At 44.2% G+C, this 22,923-nt stretch overlaps 1 protein-coding gene across 2 annotated transcripts in view; it reads left to right on the forward strand.

Moving 5' to 3' along the window:
* The window catches only part of KAT2A (lysine acetyltransferase 2A), a 67,139-nt gene that overhangs the window by 26,942 nt on the left and 17,274 nt on the right, over nucleotides 1–22,923 (forward strand). For both annotated transcript variants that reach the window (XM_068263055.1, XM_068263054.1), the window contains exons 9-17: nucleotides 1,173–1,309; nucleotides 2,602–2,810; nucleotides 3,288–3,414; nucleotides 9,408–9,518; nucleotides 12,477–12,620; nucleotides 14,980–15,094; nucleotides 15,169–15,205; nucleotides 17,550–17,613; nucleotides 22,370–22,454. In XM_068263055.1, coding sequence (XP_068119156.1) covers nucleotides 1,173–1,309; nucleotides 2,602–2,810; nucleotides 3,288–3,414; nucleotides 9,408–9,518; nucleotides 12,477–12,620; nucleotides 14,980–15,094; nucleotides 15,169–15,205; nucleotides 17,550–17,613; nucleotides 22,370–22,454 — 1,029 coding nt within the window. The remainder of the gene's footprint in view (nucleotides 1–1,172; nucleotides 1,310–2,601; nucleotides 2,811–3,287; nucleotides 3,415–9,407; nucleotides 9,519–12,476; nucleotides 12,621–14,979; nucleotides 15,095–15,168; nucleotides 15,206–17,549; nucleotides 17,614–22,369; nucleotides 22,455–22,923) is intronic.

The raw sequence follows: 22,923 nt of genomic DNA on the forward strand, positions 1-22,923 counted from the left end.
TACACCAGGCCAGTCATGTGATCGGCGTTACTTCTGTAGAATGCAAAAACCAACAGTGTAGGGGAGCACCCTATGCAAAAAAGATGTGCAGTGTGCTAAAGCCCTAGATCACAGCACCAGTATAAGTAAGAGGCCATAGTGGCTGGCAGCACCTTTAGTAAAACATTAACCTCTTTATTGAAAGCGTCATTAAAATGACATGCAGGAGTAAAAAATGGCCATAGCAGCAGCAGCCGCTATGGCTGTGTTTTACTCCTGCATGTCATTTTAATGACTTTTTCAATAAAGAGCTATTTTATTTATTTTTAATTTTTTTCTGAAGGTGGCGCCAGCCTCTGTGGACTCTTACTTCTGTAGAATGGTCTGACTAGCTCTCCTTTATAGACTCCAGGGATACTGTTGTCTAAATCCTGTTCCTCCATTGCCCTCCATTCTATCCCATGGGAGGGGTTTGAGTAAAAAAACAGCCACGCACTGATCCCAAGTCCTAGTTGTGAGGGGTGGTGAATGGCCACTTGGCCACACCCCTCTCTGATAGTAATACTCCTCCACTAGACCTAGGAACACTGTCTGCACATAGCCATTGTAATCACAAAAATCGAGGTGTTCGGAATTAAGATTTTACTTATACTATTAATGGAATAGGAGAGGGGGCTGCAGGCTAGGGCGTAACTAGGGGGTACAGCCCCTGTGACTGCAGGGGGGCCAGGGATGTGGGGGGCCTCAACTACTAACCTTCCCTTTCTCTGACACTTCAGATCTGGTGTTTTTGTGGCTGCGCTTGTTATGGTTGCAAAGATCCTAATGGCCACTCTTTATTTTATGACCCTTGTATGATGGACACCCATGTTTTGAGGGTCACCAAAGAGAAACAAGGGAAGGGTTGTGAGTATTGCGAGCCCCATCAAAGTTTTGCTGGGGGGGCCCATGATCTGTAGTTGCGCTCCTGGCTTACAGGCTTACAAAAATGCCAGCACAATTAAATGCAAATCCATCAAGACTTTATTATTCAAAGAAGCAATTGTGACTACAAGCCCCAGCACACCACTTCAGCTTTTAGTTTGCTCACTGGATCTTGTACTTTGTAAGCTAAAGATGCCTGTAAGTTTGTTTCCTAGTTTGCGTCTCATGGATTTACTTTCTTACCCATAGCTTTTGTATATTTCACACAGGGGAGAAGAGGAAGTTGTCAGACAGCCTGACCCTGGAGGATGCCAAGAGAATCCGTGTTATGGGCGACATTCCCATGGAGTTGGTGAATGAGGTTATGCTGACTATCACTGATCCCGCTGCCATGCTGGGCCCAGATGTAAGACTAAAGGCCATTTTTGATGCAATGTATTGCTTAAATAGAATTGACTGTGCATTTTTTTTTTTTTTTTTTTTTTGCGCACCTTCTATCAAAACAGGCATTAATCCTGAGAGGAGGGGTTTAAAAGTAAATACTCTCCTACAGTAATTCTCCCGTTCTGCACTCCGCCCCCAGAGAGCAGACGGAAAAAAATACCTAGCTGTTATCTTTTTATTTCTAAATTTTCTGTATTTGCTTAAAACAGGTGTAAGGAACCTATGGCTTGGGAGCCAGAAGTGGCTCTTTTGATGGCTACATGTGGCTCACATACAAATCAGTAGGGGTTGATTCACTAAGCTGCACAGTTCAAGCAGCGCAGCTTAGGCCCTTTTTACACTCCCCGCTAAATGGAGGGAAGGGACACGGGCGGGGACCGGAGCTATGCAGGAGGCGGGGGGAGCAGTGAGTTACCTATGATACTACATAGGTAAACACAGCCCGCTGCGACATGCTGCGTGTCGACAGCGCGGCTGTGATTTATGGGGGCATAGCAGGGGGTCCTGGGGGGGACACTACATAGCAACAGAGGCTGGGCTGTATCGGCAGACCGAGCCTCTTTGTGCGGATATCATTCTTAGAACCCCAGCTCGGATTCTCTTTAAGGGAAAAAAAAAATGAAATTTTACTTTTTAAAAGCATCCTATAATGAGGAATATGGAAGCTGCTGCATTTTATGGCCTCAAAAATGCCCATAACTTGGCTGGTAAACTGATCCTTTGGTTTCAGGAGTTTGAGGAGGGGTAGCCGGATCAGGCGGCATCCATTATCACTGCTTCCTGCCGCTCCTACATCCAGATCACTTCTGGGACCTTTCAGTCACTACGCTGCAGATGTAGCTCTGTGCTTTCCTCCGAGAGTGCTGATTGGCATAGAGGGTGCAGGGGAGAGGCGGAGAGCAGGTGGTGGAGAGCCAGTAAGAAGTCTCTGATAGGTGGGGAAGGGGCGTTACGCAGGAGTTCCACTCCTGCAAGGGACACCCCTTCCCCATTAGCTTGGTGACGAGCTGCATGTCTGCAAATTCCAGGGGGGTCTAGCGGGGCACATGGGGCACTGAGAGCCGCGAGGAGGGCACACAGAGGCATGTCCTTCATATGGGAACATGCCTCTGTCTTTTTTTTTTTTTTTTTACTACCACAGCAGGCAGCTTCCACATCCCTGTTATTTCAGGTTTCTTCTAATATACAAATTGTTGTTGCTATCCTTGAATGTGTCTTCCAATGTATCGATCTCCATTCTTCATTCTGTGGCAGACGAGCTTACTATCTGCAAATGCAGCGCGGGATGAGACTGCACGGCTGGAGGAGCGCAGGGGGATCATAGAGTTTCATGTTATTGGAAACTCCTTGTCTCAGAAGTCTAATAAGAAGATTCTCATGTGGCTTGTAGGCCTACAGAATGTCTTCTCCCACCAGCTTCCCCGAATGCCTAAAGAATACATCACGCGTCTTGTCTTTGACCCGTAAGTTCTCCATTCTGGTCTTCATTCTGATCATTAGGCTATCCCTTGCACAAAATTAAGCGACACCAGCACACAATAAGGGCTGAGCTACTAGGTAGAGTGAGCCCAGTTCTAAGCTCACAGAACAGTACAATGCCGAGGAAAGGAGTACTGGCACTGTGTGACGGCCCTTCTGTCTTACCACTTCAAAAAGGTCTAGCTGAATTGAGAGAAGCGGAGAGATAGTGCAGACTGTGCTTACAATTGGTATCACGCAAGACTCCACTGTACTTACAAACCACTCTCTTGTTTATTGAGCATATCAATCAATAAAAACATCAAGTCATCAAGGGGACCCTTTATTTGGGGGCCATCTTCAATTCCATCTTTAAGCACATTTTTACAAATTTGCTTTTATGCTGGCCAAGCATAGAAAGGATTTAGTGCCATTTTCATATCTCTTTTGGTCACATTTTATGTTTTTGTTTTTTTTGTCAGAAAACACAAAACTCTTGCACTTATTAAAGATGGCCGTGTTATTGGAGGAATCTGTTTCCGAATGTTCCCCACTCAAGGCTTCACAGAAATTGTGTTTTGTGCAGTCACTTCCAATGAGCAAGTCAAGGTTTGTAATTTTTTTTGTATTTTTTATTTTATTATTGTTGATCAATAAATGAATAGCAGATCTTTGAAACCAAAGCAGTGCAGTCAGAAAGTGCCAATGCTAACTTGCTTTTAAAGTGTACCAGAGATAAACATACTTTAAAAGATCTATACATACCTGGGGCTTCCTCTAGCCCCATCCGCACGGATCGCTCCCATGCCACCGTCCTCCCGTCTTTTCTCCACGGGGTCCCGTAACTTCGGCCAGTGGAAGCCAGTCTGAGCAAGTGCAGTGTGCTCTCTGAGGCGGAAAACTCCCACTGCTACTGCCTACTGAATTATCATTTAAAATCTTTTTTCCCCATTATGCTGTGTAGTTGTTGGCAAATAATTTTGCTTGTATATTTTAGTTAGACAGTACCGGTATTTTAGGCGCTCAAATCAAGGTATAAAAATTAAGAAAATTCTTCAATTGTTTCCTCTAGCTTGGTATAAACATCGATTTAACTAGATAGTCTCTTTGATGGAGCGCTCTTCAACTAAATGTATTTAGTGCTTATGCCTGGTACTCAACTTGCAATTCCCTGTCACATAGACTGGTCGAATTGATAATGTTCGACTGGTCTGATCTGATATCTGATAGATTTTTTTTTTTTTAATTGATTTTGTACAGAAGTAATCGGGAGAACGATTGTAAATCATATTGGACCTGTCTACATTATCAGTTCAACCCATCCATCTGATGGGAAACTGCATGGTGTGTACCAGGCATAAAGTAAAAGATGTGATAGCCACCAATAAATATCCAGCAGGTGACACAGAGAATGTGCACATAGGCAATGTCTGATGTCCACAAGGACACCCCCCCCCCCCGCCTTCCTGTTTCCTGACTCCCAGGAAGGCAATCTGCGCACCTGGGGTACAGGCCACCCCCGACGCCACTCAGAAAAAACTGCACGACACTTGGCCTTCAGTCACCATATAACCCCTGGATCAGTCATTAAAAAATACTCTCATAGCGTAAAATTGTATAGTCTTTAATGAAAGATCTAATAAAAAATTGACAGTCTAAAGACTTGTAGCAGTCACTGACCAGTATGAGTCTCCAACAAGTGCATTGCTAGACCATTTGAAGCTTGCAACCAATTTGAAGCTTGCAAGTACCCAGCTTATGGGTGGACACATGGTGCATCAACCAGCTGAATGGCAATCTTTGGCCCGTGTCACAATCTTGGTGGCTAGATCTAAGGAAAAATGTGTGTTAACGTCGGCACCACATCCAGCGAATGGCAACAAACACAGCAGGTCGCTCCGTAGGTCCGCCTGACGTGTTTTGTTGCTTAGCAACTCATCGGGTTATCACCATACACATGCCAATACTCGTGTCCACAACCCAAATCTAATGGATTGTACAACCTGGTATACATGCAACAATTACCAATAAAATAAATAAGATAGCCACTCCCCATCAGCTCATGTTGGAACCAACCAGGACAAAAAGCCCCTGTCTCAATGTCTTAAAGGGCCAGTGGTCACCCACATGAAAACATGGGCCTACTTACTACTAATAAAGCAATTAAGGTCGATGTCAGTGTGGAGACCCAGCACATCCAGGGAACTGATCTTGAACGAGCCTTCAACCTCCACACCTCCCTTTCCCTATTGCACCCTCCCTCCCTTCACCCTGGGACAAGCTTTTGTATCCCACAAATTCTAAGACTAGAACATGACCTGTGTTGTTGAAGGAAGTGTCTTGAGACACTATGCTGCTTGAGGCCCTTGCTGATGTGTCCCCTCCCCCTTTTATGAAGTGATGCCCCTCCATCCCAATAGATCTAGAGGTGACAAAGTTAGTTTTGACAGTTAAAGGGAATGTCCAAGCAAAATAAAAAAATGAGTTTCCCTTACCTGGGGCTTCTACCAGCCCCATGCAGCCATCCTGTGCCCTCGTAGTCACTCACTGCGGCTCCAGTCCCCCTCTGGCAGCTTGCCGACCTCGGAGGTCGGCGGGACGCATTGCGTACATTTTTACGCATTCCCGCTAGTGCAGGAACATTAACACATAAATTTTTACACGTTACTGGTTCAATGCGTAAAAATGTACGCATTGAACCAGTAACGCGTAAAAATGTATGTGTTAATGTTCCTGCACTAGCAGGAATGCGTAAAAATGTACGCAATGCGTCCTGCCGACCTCCGAGGTCGGCAAGCTGCCAGCGGGGGATCGGAGCAGCAGTGAGTGACTACGAGGGCACAGGATGGCTGCATGGGGCTGGTAGAAGCCCCAGGTAAGGGAAACTCCTTTTTTTATTTTGCTTGGACATTCCCTTTAATCCCTCCCTGCATGTCCTACAGCCTAGGTTCTCAACGTGTGGTATGCGTACCCCAGGGGGTACTTCTGATGGTTCCAGGGGGTACTCGGGCTTGATATACTTAACCAAGAATAACAAATTTAGTGTTTTAGAAAATGATAAATCTTATTTAAACACCACCAAATGAGTATTTTAGCTAATTAAAAGCAATAGCAAATGCTTGGAAATTGTTTAGAACCAATTATCATGTACTATGATTAAATATATATTTGTCAAGGGGTACTTGTGATAATGTTTACTATGCTAGGGGGTACTTGGTGAGTACAGGGTTTTAAAAGGGGTACATACCAATAAAATGTTGAGAAACACTGCCCTACAGGTCCTGCATGGGTAGAACCCTGCTTTTTGTCATGGGTTTCTTAATACTCTAGGGGAGTTTACACAGCTAGATGCTAAAAAAATGTTTAGGTTCCCGTCTTTCTTTTTAATATATTTATATTTTTAGGTCTACAAAATTTACATAAAAATACCACAGTTCAAGATATATATAACGCACTCCATCCGACTTACAAATACAGTGGTTTACAATGGTCATTATATACTATAAGTTGAACTATACAAAACAGCCTATTTTCTATTCGCAGTAATTCCTTCCTTCTCCATTATTTTGATTCTAATACTTTTATCTCTCTAATTGCACTTTAAAGACAAAAAGAAAGAACACAACAAAAGAAAAAAGCAAAACAAATCACTTATTAGTTCCTGTCTTTTCCTTCCGAGGTGGTACCGTATATACTCGCATATAAGCCGACCCGCATATAAGCCGACCCCCCCAACTTTTCCTGAAAAAAACAGGGAAAATGATTGACCCCCATATAAGCCGGGGGTAGGAAATGCTGGATTGGTGCAGCCCCCCAGTGTGTCCCACTATAGCTAGTATAGTGCCCAGTATAGGTAGGTAGTGTCCAGTATAGCTAGTATAGTGCCCAGTATAGCTAGTAAAGTGTCCAGTATAGCCAGTATAGTGCCCAGTATAGCCAGTATAGTGCCCAGTATAGCCAGTATAGTGCCCAGTATGGGTAGGTAGTGCCCAGTTTAGCTAGTATAGTGCCCCAGTATGGCTAGTATAGTGCCCAGTTTAGCCAGTATAGTGCCTAGTTTAGCCAGTATAGTGCCCAGTTTAGCTAGTATAGTGCCCCAGTATGGCTAGTATAGTGCCCAGTTTAGCCAATATAGTGCCCAGTTTAGCCAGTATAGTGCCCAGTTTAGCTAGTATAGTGCCCAGTTTAGCCAGTGTAGTGCCCAGTTTAGCTAGTATAGTGCCCAGTTTAGCTAGTATAGTGCCCAGTTTAGCCAGTATAGTGCCCAGCATAGGTAGGTAGTGCTCCCCTCCGCTCCCCGCTCCCCCCGCGGCCACTGCTGCTATTACCTGCTTAGGCAGCGGTCCTCTTCCTAATCCGCGTTCCTCTTCTGAACTTTCTCAGAGTGTATCACAGCAGCGCGCCCGGCGCTGCTGCTGTGACGATGCAGAGTGCAGGAAAGAGCGCGGCTCCCTATAGCGGCGATCTGTATCGCCGTTACCAAGGGAACCGCTCTTTCCTGCCCCCTGCATCGTCACAGCAGCAGCGCCGGGCGCGCTGCTGTGATACACTCTGAAAAGTTTCAGAAGGGGAACGCGGATTAGGAAGCGGCCGCTGCCTAAGCAGGGAATAGCAGCGGCGGCCGCGGGGAGGGGGGGAGCGGGGCGCGGACCACCCACCACTAGACCACCAGGGAAGACTTGCATACAAGCCAACCCCCCCCCCCCCCCCCCCCCCCCACACACACACACACACACACACACACACACACACACACACACACACACACACACTTTTGACCCCCTTTTTGGGGGTCAAAAATTCGGCTTGTATGCGAGTATATACGGTATATCCATTTCCCATGTTCCATAAACCAAGCATTAATTATCTTTATTCATCTATCTGCCAGGGAGAGTCGACTAAATGTTTAATACATCATATAGAGAAAATAGATTAATTATTCTTATCATTCTTGATATTAGAAAGAGAAAAATTCTGCGTATCTTTCATTTTCCTTAAACTCTGGCCACCTTCTCCATTTTGCATAATATTTATCTGGCTTATTCAGTTTCAGGAAATGTAATTCATCGAATGTCGACAGTCTATTTACTACCTCAGACCATTCCTTTACTGTAGGGACTGTATGCGACTTCCAATATCTGGGTACTAAACTCTTAGCTGCGTTAAGTAATGAAGGTATAATTGACTTTTTATAGCTCTTTACCCCTGTTTTAATACCATGTAATAAGATAACCCAAGGTTCCCTCGAGATTTTCTCCCACAATTCATTCCACCACCTCAAGAGTAGCATCCCAGAAAGCCGTGATTTTTGGTCCACCATATATGAAAGTGTGTTTCCAAACCCCCACAGCCTCTCCAACATTCATCCAAACTTTCTGAATATATCTTATGTATCTTGTCCGGGGTCATATACCATCGAGCAAGCAGTTTGAAGTTGATTTCTTGGATAGGTGATCCAAAAGAAGATGTATGTGCTAATCCTAAGGCTACAGTCTTTTGCATATCTGAGCCGGGTATCCCCATTTCTCTCTCCCATTCCGCCATATATTTAGGGATGTCTGGGTACACAGAATTTATCAACAGTCTATAAAATACAGAAATACCATGTTTAATTTTGATTTTACTATTAACCAAGATTTACAATTTTTGACTTTGATTCGTCATCCTTATTGGCCCGGCCAGAGAGGCATACGAAGTGAGCCAACTGCCTCTATTTCCAAAAATCCATTGGAAATTCCCCTCGTTCATGGCAGAGAGTATCTAAGAGTCTTTCTTGTATTGAAATCTCGGTCTATCTGGCAAATAACATTTAAGCACTGGGTCCTGCTGCAGGGTGCCCCAGCGTAAAGGCCTGCATCGGGTCAGTTTTGCTTTTTATCGGGTTGCGGGTCGGGTGAGGGTAGCGGGTCTGTGGGTGCGGGTACCAGATTCACCAGAAAGCAGGTTGCGGGTCGTGTCGGGGCGCGGTCTGAAAAATTGGACCCGCACAGCCCTCTGCCCCAGTGTATCTCTTGCATCTTTTACTTGGGTTTTTTCAGTGTAACGTCAGCCACAAAAATGTGCCCATACAGCTTTCAGGGTAGCTAGTAACTAGTAAAAAATCAAATGGCCTATTGGGAAAGAGGAGTTTTCATTTTATCCTGCAATTATTCTCTGAAAACTGCTATTGACAGATCCTGCTCTGTCTCTGTTCCTAACGATTACCTCACAGTCTATATATGAACAGATTAGCCGTGTACCTATTACTCCTATCTGCTTGTATCTCATTTTTTTGTACACAGCCTTCATGTGAAGAGCTTTCACATTTCTTCCATCCACCCAGTAACACCCACACATGTGAAGTGACACAGCAGCTGGGGGATTGAATTAAACCACACAATGTAAATCTGAAGGAGAGGATGCAGTATTCTGCTGTCTGGTAGACACTCAAATGTATAAACTGGTTTAGTAAGAATAGCCACAGGACACATGACCAGTATTTAGGGGTAAAAGTCAGGTATTTCTGCAAATACTGTATAATCTATTAAGTAGGCTTAGATATAATTTGAAGGAAACTGTCCATACATTTTTATTAATCGGATTGCTGTCTTTTTTAATCTCAGGGATATGGCACCCATCTGATGAACCATTTAAAGGAATACCATATTAAACATAACATCCTCTATTTCCTCACATATGCAGATGAATATGCTATTGGATATTTTAAGAAGCAGGTGAGTGTCTTTTTGTCTATACTTGAATGTCATACTCTAAGAAAGGGATCACACTTAGTGAATTAGCGCACATTTTGCCATAGGCGGCCAAGTCAATGGGTGCTCGGGAAGCAGAGTTTTCACAATTATCCATGCTTATTTTTCAACCTTCTGCTTTTTTTGCACATCGCATACATTTTCAATGTAAATGTATTTTGCAGAGTGTGAAAACAACAAACAAATGCAAAAATTGTACACAGAAAATGCGATTACAGGGTGCTTGCAAAACCACAAGGACAAGTTTGATCCCTGCCTATGAAGACTTCAGTTAAAGGACAACTGTAGTGAACATTATATGGAGGCTGCCATATTTATTTCCTCTTAAACAATACCAGTTGCCTGGCAGCCCTACTGATCTATTTGCCTGCAGCGCACCAGAAACAAGCATGCAGCTAAACTTGTCAGATCTGACGATCATGTCAGAGACCCCTGATCTGCTGCATGGCTAAAAGTATTAGGGTGCGTACAGACATGCGACTATAGTCGTTTAAAACGATCGTTACCGACGGCATTGCCCGACGATCGTTCGTAAAAAGTGCACTAACGATCATTAAAACGACCGACCAACGAGATATGTCGTTGGTAAAGAACGATCCATTCTTCCAGATCTTTTCCAACGACCATCGTTCAAAAAGTAATGTCTGTACAACGATCGGTCGTTCATCGTTCGTTCTCAAAGCTTTGCACATGCTCAAACAGTTCTTTTTGACACTTGTGTTTGAAATCAGTTTATACATTATGTTGCGCACGCAACGCTCGTTCCAAGATCGTTCGTACACGAACGATGTTCAAAGTAGCCTTTCTTCAAACGATCATCGGCCGATACCTCCTTTAACATCGTTCGTCGTTCAGAACGAACGATCGTTATCGTATGTCTGTACGTACCCTTAGTCGCAGAGGATCAGCAAGACAGCCAGGCAACTGGTATTGCTTATAAGAAATAAATATGGCAGCCTCCGTATACCTCTCGCTACAGTTGTCCTCTAAGTTCAAAAAAAAGCAGTGTTCAGATGTTGATTTATGGTCTGTCTGCAAATCATAATTCAACAATGTTTTAGTCTGTACAGACTCGTTCATCGGAGCAGCATTAACTGTGCAATGGAGCAGAGGTTTGGGCCCTGTGTTTTAGGGGACTGCATCAGCAACCAGCCAGAAACATCCAGTGTGCCTCATTTGTGTTCCCTAGTGCAAGGTGGAGTGGACTTGGCTGGATCAGGGATGTCTGTACAGACTGTCACTCATACAGTTTATTTGCAGGGCCGGTCATAGCTACAATGGGGCCCCAGGGCAAAAGTAACTTGGGGGCGTCCTATCATACCCCCCCAGTCACAGTATCAGTAGGTGTCCATCCTATGTCCTCAACATTGTTGGGGTACCCATTATTTCCCTTGTCTTTTACCCCACAAATGCAGAGAGTACACATAGCAGAGTCTTATCTAATGCAGGCGGGACACAGGAGGCTGCTCTTTGCTCTGGACTTCTTCTCTTTCTCATTCCCTGCAGACATGAATAGGGTCACCATAGCTGGAGAAAAGGGGGAGAGCCACGTTGGGGCACTGGGGCAATTGCCCCCTTTGCCTCCATGGAACCGCCGGCACTGTTTATTTGGGTAGCAGAATTCTGTTGTCTGTACAAGGATTAAAACGTTTTTCAGTTGTACTGAAGCAGAGTATGTATTGACCATATATTTATTTAATTTGCCTATTCATCCCTTTCTTCTACTGGCAGCGCACACGAGCTGTCTGCTTTCATCTTACATACAGTTACGTGTAGGAAGCCATAAAGCTTGATGCTTTTGTTGCTGTAAGGAAATGAGCCTGTCAGCAGTGCAGCATCACGCTGGGTCTGAACCTGTCGTTTTCCATGTTAACATCCTGGCCCATTTTTCTCAGGCTCGTCTTTTAGCTGACAGTTTGTACAGCTCTCCCCTGGCAGTGCTAAAATGAATCCACTGCTGGCATTGTACAATAGCAGAGAATACATTCAATAGGCTGCACAGCATGATATTTAGAAGATCAGCCTTCAAGCATTGTAAATTAGGTCCTGCATTGATTCGCTTTTTTGGTCTGCAAAAAAATAAAACCTGTGAACTTCAACAAGCTATGAGAACAATGACATTTTCAGGGATTATAAACCTGAGGCTAGTGCATTGACTGTAGATTCTCCACACGTTCTCCTCAGTGGTGGGGAGACTATTGCTGGATCAGTGGGGACTTGAGCTTATTAGTCAATTCATAATTTCATTGTAGTAAATTTTGAAATAAAAATAAGGGAAATGGTACATAAACAGACTTAAATACGTATTTGTAGTTAATTTAAATCCTAATGTAATGATTTTAAAGGACATGCACAATTCTAGAATATTCCTCACATTTAATGCGTGCTAAGGGGTGCCTGAGTTGAAGGTACCCACCACAGAGTGGGAATATAAACAGTTATTTACAAAGAGATACATGTTTTTAGTAATGTTGAGAAACCTAAAGTTTTGTACCAAGGGTAGTTAGTGGCTGAGGCAGCCTTTCAGGTGGTCCTGATGCGTTGCCAAGGTCAGCTCCTCTCTGCCAAGCGCATTGTTCTCCACCTTACCCCCCTGTTTGAAGATGCTACATCGTAGGATGCATAGCAACAGAATGTGTTGACTTATAGGCAAGCAACACGTCTGTACAGCACTTGGCCCCAAACTGGTTTCCAGAGGGATGGAGTCCCAATCCCTGTGGGTGACTGTAATCATGCATGTGTACCCACCTTTATGTTAAACACACTAAAAGATTTAAGCAAAAGAGCGTTGTGCGTGTGGAGTGCATCTACTGGTGTGGTGATTTCATTTGTGCGGTAGCTAATAAGCTTCAATACATTAATTTCCTTCAGTATTTATACTCCTCTTCATTTAATATAGAATCTTCTATTTTTTTTTCACAGGGCTTTTCAAAGGACATCAAGGTTCCTAAGAGCCGCTATCTAGGGTATATCAAAGACTATGAAGGAGCCACCTTGATGGAATGTGAGCTGAATCCTCGTATTCCCTATACTGAGCTGTCTCACATCATAAAGAAACAGAAGGAGGTATGTATGGAACCATCTGCTGTCATTATTAGTTACCTCATGCTGTCATATACTTGGAAATAATTTTCCTGTATGCCTTCCAGCAGGAAGAGTGCTGTTGGAGAGATGTTTTTTCCGCTTCCGAATGTGTCAGAACAGAAACAAGTGTGGCGCGCAGCAGAGAGGGTTAATTCACCCTGATTGTTGCCTCTGAGCACGGTTCTCCATCACTCTGATACATCCTCCTTCACAGCGAGAAGGAGGAAGTGTCGGAGAGATGGAACGTGCTATGGAGCGCTGTGACCAGGGTGAGTTAACCGCCTCTACCACAGGCCACATTTGTTTCTGTTCTGACACGTTTGGAATGGATTTCCATATTTGGAAGCTCATCCCTCATCCCATTTTCATTGCCTGAAACTTTTTTTTTTTTAAATGAAAAGGGCATTCTTGTGGAGGAGTACAGGTGTTCCCAGACTCCATTGATATACTGGATAGTATTCAACAAGAGATTCAATGAAATGGGCGTGCATCTAACCAAGATGCACCTGACAAACTCACTGCATAGGGCTAATAAGCCTCACAAAGGCACAATTGTGCTCATTGCAGTAGAACAGGTGCATTAAGAACTAATGCATCTCACAATACAAATAATGGAAGAAAACTTATGCACATTATTCAACTTATTAGGGGACCTTACCTTTCTCTTATTGAGAGAGACATTGGTTCCACGCTGCGAAGCATGTTTGCAGGGACAGCACGTGCAGCCTTCTCTCGGGGTCCCCACCCTAACCTAAGTTTAAAATCACCCAATGATTTGGGAACATGCTAGCAACATTGACTTGGGAGCAGCAGGCCATATAAAGGGGAAGGGGTGTGGTGTGGGCGGGCCCAGGTACTCACCGCCTTGCATGGACGGCGCGTGCAGCCTTCTTCTACTCTGATACATCCTTCTTCACAGCGAGAAGGAGGAAGTGTCGGAGAGATGGAACGTGCTGTGGAGCGCTGTGACCAGGGTGAGTTAACCGCCTCTACCACAGGCCACATCTGTTTCTGTTCTGACACGTTTGGAGTGGATTTCCAAATTTGGAGGCTCATCCCTCATCCCATTTTCTTTGCCTGAAACTTTTTTTTTTTTAAATGAAAAGGGCATTCTTGTGGAGGAGTACAGGTGTTCCCAGACTCCATTGATATACTGGATAGTATTCAACAAGAGATTCAATGAAATGGGCGTGCATCTAACCAAGATGCACCTGACAAACTCACTGCATAGGGCTAATAAGCCTCACAAAGGCACAATTGTGCTCATTGCAGTAGAACAGGTGCATTAAGAACTAATGCATCTCACAATACAAATAATGGAAGAAAACTTATGCACATTATTCAACTTATTAGGGGACCTTACCTTTCTCTTATTGAGAGAGACATTGGTTCCACGCTGCGAAGCATGTTTGCAGGGACAGCACGTGCAGCCTTCTCTCGGGGTCCCCACCCTAACCTAAGTTTAAAATCACCCAATGATTTGGGAACATGCTAGCAACATTGACTTGGGAGCAGCAGGCCATATAAAGGGGAAGGGGTGTGGTGTGGGCGGGCCCAGGTACTCACCGCCTTGCATGGACGGCGCGTGCAGCCTTCTTCTACTCTGATACATCCTTCTTCACAGCGAGAAGGAGGAAGTGTCGGAGAGATGGAACGTGCTGTGGAGCGCTGTGACCAGGGTGAGTTAACCGCCTCTACCACAGGCCACATCTGTTTCTGTTCTGACACGTTTGGAGTGGATTTCCAAATTTGGAGGCTCATCCCTCATCCCATTTTCTTTGCCTGAAACTTTTTTTTTTTTTTTTTTTTTTTTTATTGAAAGGGCATTCTTGTGGGAGTACAGGTGTTCCAATACTCCATTTACATCCTGGTTAGTGATCAGTCATGTTGGATCACTAATGACCCACCTCTGTTCTTTTGTTCTAGTGTCTGCATCGGGACACCTTTTGCTCCCTTGCCCCTCTTTGCCCCATAGAATAGAAAAAAACTGCTGAGCAGTGTGTCTGTACTAAAATCTTTCCCAGAAATCCTCCCAGAACAATCCTCTAAGGGTGATAGTTATAAGTACATGCCTAGTTTTGGGCATGGAAATTGGGCTTTAGCATATATTCTAGTGAGGCATCTTATGAGTCTAGTGTCAGGGTCAGCTAATGGTAATTTTCATGCACAACTTTTCAGATGGTTCCGTTTTGCAGCAAAGATTTGAAAATGAATAAACTCTGAAGTCCAGTATTTTATGCATTTTGAAATTAGTGCCTCCTCCTTAAATGGAACTTAGAATTTGTACACTTGATTGCAAGCCTTTGGGTGGTCTCTTTATCATTTTGTTTGTTTAATGCAGATAATCAAAAAGTTGATTGAACGTAGGCAGGCCCAGATCCGCAAAGTGTATCCTGGCTTAACGTGTTTCAAGGAGGGTGTGCGGCAGATCCCAGTAGAGTGTATCCCAGGCATACGTAAGTGTGTACATGTGAGAAAAGCATGATACGTGGATGTGTGGCTGCAGGGCTGACTTCTTCTTTCATTTCAGGAGAGACTGGATGGAAGCCATCTTGCAAGGAAAAGGGGTATGTGTGTTGTTTATATTCTGTTACATTATGCATCAACGTGACTTGAGCAAATTTTGATCTGACCCTCCAGCAGCAGCTGGGTGGTTGATCACTATTCTATACCTTCCAGTAGGGACTGTTGGTTATAGCAGATGAATATGTCCCTGTTTTTGACCCATTAGTAGGTCCTAAAATTTTGGTTTTGGGGTCTGCTTCATTGAGGTGATGAAATCCTTAGTAATTTTTCTCCTATAAAAATATGACGAGTAAAGGCGCCCCTGTTTTTTGCACGCAGATCCTTCACAAAGCTTTGTCAACCCTCTTCATGATCACCTACTTGTGGTAACAAGAAGGGCCATGTCATGCTAGCAGTTTGTAGCAGAAACCTACCAGCTGTAAGGCCTCATTCACATTGCGTTCCGATCGCGTTAGTGTTCGCATTGGATGTTTTTTGAAGCCATTTCCCCCCCCCCCCCCCTTCCCGGCGATTTCTGTTCGTTGGCCGTTTTTGGTAAGCGCTTTTGTAGGCGTTTTTGCAGAGCCATTCCATTTTTTTCACTTCCTGACGTGAGTCAGGAAGTAAACTCTTTGATCTGGAGAAGAATATATACAATGCATTTATTCTTAAAAAAGTGAACACAAAAAGGGATTTTTGTGAGTGTTTTTCAGTTTTCCTGTACCTTCCATTGTAACAAAATCACCCCGAAAATGGTCCATGCAATGCTTCTCTGAACGAAAAGCGGATGGATGGCCCCAGTCTGAACTAGCGCATAGGATAGCATAGTGTAAGCGCTTTCAGGGTGATTTTGAAAAATCACAGGTGCTCAAAAGAATCCAAAAACGCCTTCAGTGTGAACGAGCCCTAATAAAGACTTCTAGTGTACTTGAGGAGACCCTCAGGTCAAATACTTACCTAAGAAGGAAAGTCTGCTAAGTGCGGATCTCCCAAAGGTATCTGACAAGCGCTTGTCTGATTCCAAGAAAACACAAGTGTGGTCGTACTGCACCTGCATGCATTCGTGCAGGAGGGTCCGGGCAAAGCAAATCCCTAGGTAGGTATTTGATTCTTGACCCGAGGTTCCATTCGGGTTCACTTAAAGATGTTGTTAGACACAGCTGCTAATAATCCTGCTGCTAACAGCCACAGCTTCAGTAACTACTAATGTTATCACTCATTTAGGGCCTGTACACACTGCTGAGCTTGTGCTGTGTTTTAAAAATCGTATGTGATTTTTAAATCGCAAAGCCTTCATGAAAATAGAAAAATCCCATCGCACCAGTGTGTACAGGTCTTCACGATTTTTATGATTTTTCAAAAGACCTTACGATTAAAAAATGCGTGAGATTTTAATAGCTCAGCGCAAGTGCAACAGTGTGTACAAGCCCTAAGGCAGGGGTCTCAAACTCGCAGGCCATTTGCGTCCCTTGATACCATATTTTGTGGCCCGCGCCGGAAAAAGCTTCCTTATAGTTCGCTTCAGTGCTCCCAAGTATTCCCAAGTATCCCAAGTATTCCCCGCCGCTAAACGAGGGCTGCAGAGCCCCCAAATCGCCCGGGGGGCAATCCGCCGGCATTTCCTGGAAGGGGCAGAGCTGAAGCTGAGTGGGAGGTGGAAGCTGCTGATTGACTTTTTTTGTGAAATCCCTTATGCAGCCCAGCTTCATCCTGACTTTGCCTCCTGCGGCCCCCAGGTAAATTGATTTTGAGACCCCTGCCCTAAGGCCTAATTAACACAATTTTACCACTCATTGCCAACGGTGAATAGCGTCTATGAATTATTTGCTAGTCTAGTATTGCCAGCAATAAAGCTGTTGTAAACAAGTGGAGAATTACCCTTATGACAAGACCTTAGAGCGTACTAAAACTAGTTGCAATTGCTAACCACAAAGCTGGTTCCTAAGCACTCCTGTTTTATATTTTCACTTACAGCCTCGTACAGAAACTCAGAACAGGCTGCTGTGTTGCTGGAGGAATATGAGGGTGGAAGCAGCGGAAGTGCTCTGTACATTATTATCAATATGTACTTCTATAGCATTGACCTCTTCTGCAGCATTATCAATAAGGCTAGGATTCTAAAAGTATTTTTATTCTTTTGTATTGAAATAGCACTGACATATTGCATATCGCTTTAGAGTACATAGTCGTGACTTTAACTGTCCCTAAGAGGAGCTCCCAATGTAATCAGTACCATAGTCTTATGTCGCTACCACAATTTAAGGCCAATTTTGATATGTAATTAAAAAGTACGATAAACTGATCTTTGTGCACTGTTAGAATAGTGGTGAGAGTGCAGATAATCTTAAAGGGCTTCTTAAAGTTATTTAATAAAATGTTCAGTCCCAATGTTTTGGTTTCTTACAGAAAGGAGATTAAAGATCCAGACCAGCTTTACAACGTCCTGAAGAACCTTCTGGCACAGATTAAGGTAAAGTGTATTTCACAGAATTCTGCTGAGTATCATTTATGTCAATCTTAACATTACAAATAAAGGCAAATTACAAATTGTAATATTTCATTATAAATAAAGCCTCATGCACACGTACGACAGTGCAGGACTGATGTTGTTCAGACTCTTCATGGCTAGCAACCCATTCTGTTGCTATGGGGGGGAGGAGCCGACAAAGCGATTACACATGGAACGTTATGCTGCAGGTGGCGTGAGTGAGGAGAACAGTGCTGTAGGGTGGGTGAGTTGAATGCTAAGCTGCGGCATCAGGCCTTCTGTATTAATTCTAGATTCTTAGCAGAGGTGGTCTTTCAGCCTTTTCAGCCTCCATCTAGCATGTGTACAAGGCTTTAGAAAAGCATGGCACAATCTCCTGCTTATAAACTGATCTTCAATCCAGCTAGTTAATCCAAGTTATAAGAGACTCTGCATAATCTTCAAGCAACTCAAGAGCTAGACTGAGCACTTTTTTTGCACATAAAACCATTCTGGTGGATCAACTCAGCCAAGCGCTGGCAGAGGGCATTGTCCCACACATCCCTGTCCACTCTAGTGCTTCTCATGCACTGCTCTGTCAGCCCTCTTTCCTCCGCATGGCAACAGTCTGTACAACCTTGGCCCAGCATTGTCACCCAAAAGGTCAAGTACTGAATCCTGCCAGGCCCTTTGCCTCGTGCATGTGTACAATGCATTTCTCTCTTCAATAATGTATAATTGACAGACACCACTTATGGCATATACTTATTTCCCTTGAACTAAACCATGAAGATATACAAGGTTGACCCTGCTGCATACATTATCAAGACCACCATGTATCATACACCACAATAACACACCCGACATAGTTATTTTAGTAATGAAGAGGAAGAACAGAAAGGAATGAGCAGGCCAATTAGAAGAGGTTAGTTCTAAACACCTGTCTGAATGTGCTAAGGGTATATGCAAGCCTAATTGCATGTAATAGAGAGTCACGGAGAGTGCTGGTAGACCTAGTGAAGTTCTGTAAGCAGGCAGGGTGCGATGAGGTGTTAAATGAGCAGATCATAAGAGGAGTGCAGATTGAACTGAAGGGTAGAAGTAAGTGAGAAAAGAACAAGGCACTGTATCTTCATTTTTGATTTTGAGCTTCATCTATACAGAGCTGCAGATGAGTAATGTGAAGGGATAACTAACGCTGGGTACACATTGTGCAAGATTTTGCAATATTTTTAATTAGATTGAAATCATTAAAGGACACCTCAGTTCAGGTGTCCTTTAAGTCAAATTAATATCTATTGAAATACAGTTGAAGGCCCCTCAGCTGATGATCAATTATCGACTGAACATTGACTAAGTAAGGCTATTCTTTGAACAATAGAATTCCTGGGAGCACTTTGAATTGCACTGAGCATTATGAAGCTTGTGGATTTGGTGGAGAGTGATATTAGATCAGATCTATGCTAATATAAAATGGCAAGCTGGTAAACCGTTGAAATTAGGTTGATATTATTAGTCCACTACATCCACAGATGTATGCCTACTATAAAGTACACCTGTGGAGTTTAAGAAAAAAAAAAGTTGCGTACTTACATGAGTAGGGGGAAGCCTCTGGATGCTGTAGAGACTTCTCCAATGTCAATGACCCCTCTGGTGCTGGCCAGGACCCTCTACCTCTTTGGCCGTGTATGAGGGTGGCAGCACTATGTAGGCACACGGACGGCCTATACAGTGACACAAAGCTGCTCCTGCACAGAGGAAAAAGCCATGCATGAGCGACTCCTTGCTACTGTTCAGGCATGGGCCATTTGTGTGCCTGCTCACTCTCGTACACAAAGGTGTGAGGCAGCAAGCAATATTTTGTCATTAAAGTCAAATATTGTGGACAGGGTCTCAGAGATTCTCTCCCTCCTACTGAGGTAAATATCTAACGTATCCTGATTGTAGGTCCACTTTGTCTAGCTCGGCCATTCATAATGGAATTGTATAGGGAAAGATTTTGTTAGAGTAGTTGAGATGAGATTGAGAGCATATACTAAAGGCCAGTACTAATGTAAAAGGCTGTTCCCTGAGGTCTCTTAATGATCCGGCATGCCAGATCTTTAAAGTGAACCTGAGATGACAGATGACAGACATCTCGGCTTCTATACTTAGAGTAGTACTGCGCAAGTGCAGAATGCTTTCAGCCGTGGGATCTCGGCCAAGCTTCCTGGTCTTATTGCTGGGGACGGGACCCACCTGGGAAGTCGGCGAGGGACTCAGCAGCCTCAAGGGGGCATCAGGAAGTCCCCAGGTAAGTATGGTACCTGAGATAGCTTTCATCTCAGGTACACTTTAAACTATAATTAGCAGCTGAGTCAAGTCCATTGTTCACCTCCTTACCCCACCCACAGAAGCTGCTCTGTGGTGCAGAGCGTTGTGGTCCTTCCTTGCATCTACATTAATCAGAATCAGAAATCTTTATTTCGCCAAGCATGACATGGATCCATGCCCCGAATTGGTTTTGGCACAGTACAGTACAGGTGGCTCGAGAAAAGAAGAACAAGACAGATAGAAAAAACAAGCTAGCAGACATCAACAGTTACATTTTACAACAGTTACATTTTACAACAGTTACATTTTACAACAGTTACATTTTACATCAGTTACATTATACATCACAATCCCAATGTGACATTAGATTCCCCCAGTTAGTCACGTGGGCCGGTTGCCTGGTTTTCTGTGACTCTGCCCGGTCTGCAGCTCATTTGGATTGCCCTGATGGGAGTATGTGGAGGGAATTAAGGAGGCTGACAGCCGTGGGGAAGAATGAGTTGCTGTGTCTAGTGGTCTTTGTGGCAATGGCACATAGCCTCCGCCCCAGTGGAAGCAGCCTGAAGTAGCGGTGGCCTGGGTGTGAGGGGTCATTAGCAATCCTCAGTGCCCTAGATCGCAGTCTCTTTTTATGTAAGATGGCAAGTGAGGGGAGGGAGCACCCAATGATCCTCTCCGCCGACCTGATGACTCTCTGAAGTCTGTTCCTGTCGTTGGTGGTGGCGCCAGCATACCAGACTAAGATGGAAGAGCAGAGGATCGATTCAATGGTGGCGGAGTAGAAGCTAGTCAGAATCTCTCGGGACATGCCAAACTTCCTCAGCTGGCGGAGGAAGTACAGTCTCTGTTGGGCTTTCCGCTGGGTGGCAGTGATGTTAGTCGTCCATCTGAGATCACTGGAGATGGTCGTGCCCAGAAGTCGGGCGCAGGGAACCCTAGCTACCTCAGTGCCATCAATGTAAATTGGAGGTGGGGCGGGAGCCGACTTCCTGAAATCAACGATTAGCTCAACTGTTTTCGCAGTGTTGAGCACTAGCCTGTTCTCCTTGCACCAGTTGCAGATTCTCACCACCTGCTGATGGTACTCCTCAACATTATCCTTCGTGATAAGGCCAACAATGGTGGTGTCATCAGCGAATTTGATGACCTTGACAGAGTCTGTCTCGGATCTGCAGTTATTTGTGTAGAGGGAGAACAGCAGTGGAGACAGGACGCAGCCTTGAGGAGCACCTGTGTTCGTGGTCCTTGGTTGTGAGCAAATGTCGCCCAGCCTGACGACTTGGGACCTATTGGTGAGAAAGTCTGTGATCCAAAGGCGTAGGCTTGGGTGGGCGCCGAGTGCGACCAGATCATCCTGGAGAATGCGTGGGCAGATGGTATTAAACGCTGAGCTGAAGTCCAGGAGTAGTATTCTGGCGTACGCATCTGGTCTGTCAAGGTGGTCGTTGATGAACTCCAGGCAGATATTTATTGCATCATCTGTGGACCTGTTCGCCCTGTAGGCGAACTGGTAAGGGTCAAGGAGGGGCGTAGTGGAGTGCTTCAGGGAGGACAGGACTATGCGCTCCAGGGTTTTCATGATAACAGATGTCAGGGCCACAGGCCTAAAATTATTAAGGTCGACGGCCCCCTGCTTTTTGGGAACAGGTATGATAGTGGACCTCTTGAAGCATGCGGGGACCTTGCCTTCTTTTAGTGACATCGTGAACATAGCGGAGAGGATGGGAGCAAGTTGCCATGAGCAGGTTTTCAGGCAAGCAGGAGAAACGCCATCAGGGCCGGAGGCTTTCCTGGCATTCAGAGTTGATAGGAGTTGCAGGACCTCAGCCTCACTGACCTCAGAGGGAGAGGGTGATCTCGGGGTGTTTACAGTGGACGGAGAGGGGGCAGGAGATTCCAGGTGCCTCTCCGGACTCTCCGTTCTCTCAAACCTACAGTAGAATTTACTAAGTTCTTCAGCAAGTTCCAGGCTGAAGAACTTAGACAGAGCAGGTCACTTTGTTTTTGCCTAGCGATGCATATGTACAGCATTAAGGACCTGTAGTGTCACCTGCAGGATCCAGTTCAATTCTGTTGGACGGCAAAAATTGCACTCAAATGGTGAGTTTATACGCAGTGGTTTATGACAAGGCACGTGTTGGAGAAAGTAGCTGCAAGGCACTGTGCCTGATGGGTAGATGAAAATGTCTGTAGAATTCGAAGTTTGAAAGTGTATGGGGGGGTTGTGAATATGAAAACCTTTGGTAAGTGCTGCATGGTTATGTATTTTAGCCTGCACATTATATTTGGGTTGTGGCTTACAGAACTTTTTGTGGTTCACCTATTGTGACATTAAGAGATATCTCTTAAGTTCAGCTACAACTACATTCCCTTTTTATTCGGAGCATTTTGTTTTTTCATATTAAGTATAGCACTGTGTCCAGCTTAATTTTTTTCTTTTTTTCAGACACACCCAAGCGCTTGGCCATTCATGGAGCCAGTAAAGAAATCTGAAGCCCCAGATTACTATGAAGTGATCCGTTTTCCAATTGGTATGTTATGGAAATGAGGGGACAAGGCACTGTGTTTCAGCCCGCGGGGATTTTTCATCTCATGCAACAGAGCAATTTTCACCTCCCATTCATTCACTAATAACTTTATCACTAATTATCACAATGAATTGATCTATATCTTGTTTTTCCGCCACCAATTAGGCTTTCTTTGGGTGGTACATTTTGCTAAGAATTTTTTTTTCTAAATGCATGTTAACAGGGATGTTACGAAAAAAATAAAGTTCATTATTTCTCAGTTTTCGGCCATTATAGCTTTAAAATAATACATGCTATCATAATTAAAACCTATGTATTTTATTTGCCCATTTGTCTTGGTTATTACACCATTTAAATTATGTCCCTATCATAATGTATGGTGCCAATATTTTATTTGGCAATAAAGGTGCAGTTTTGCGTCCATCACTATTTACAAGCTTATAATTTAAATAAAATGTTCGTAATCTACCTT

Source organism: Hyperolius riggenbachi, chromosome 12, assembly GCF_040937935.1.
Source record: "Hyperolius riggenbachi isolate aHypRig1 chromosome 12, aHypRig1.pri, whole genome shotgun sequence".
In the NCBI taxonomy this organism is placed as follows: domain Eukaryota; kingdom Metazoa; phylum Chordata; class Amphibia; order Anura; family Hyperoliidae; genus Hyperolius; species Hyperolius riggenbachi.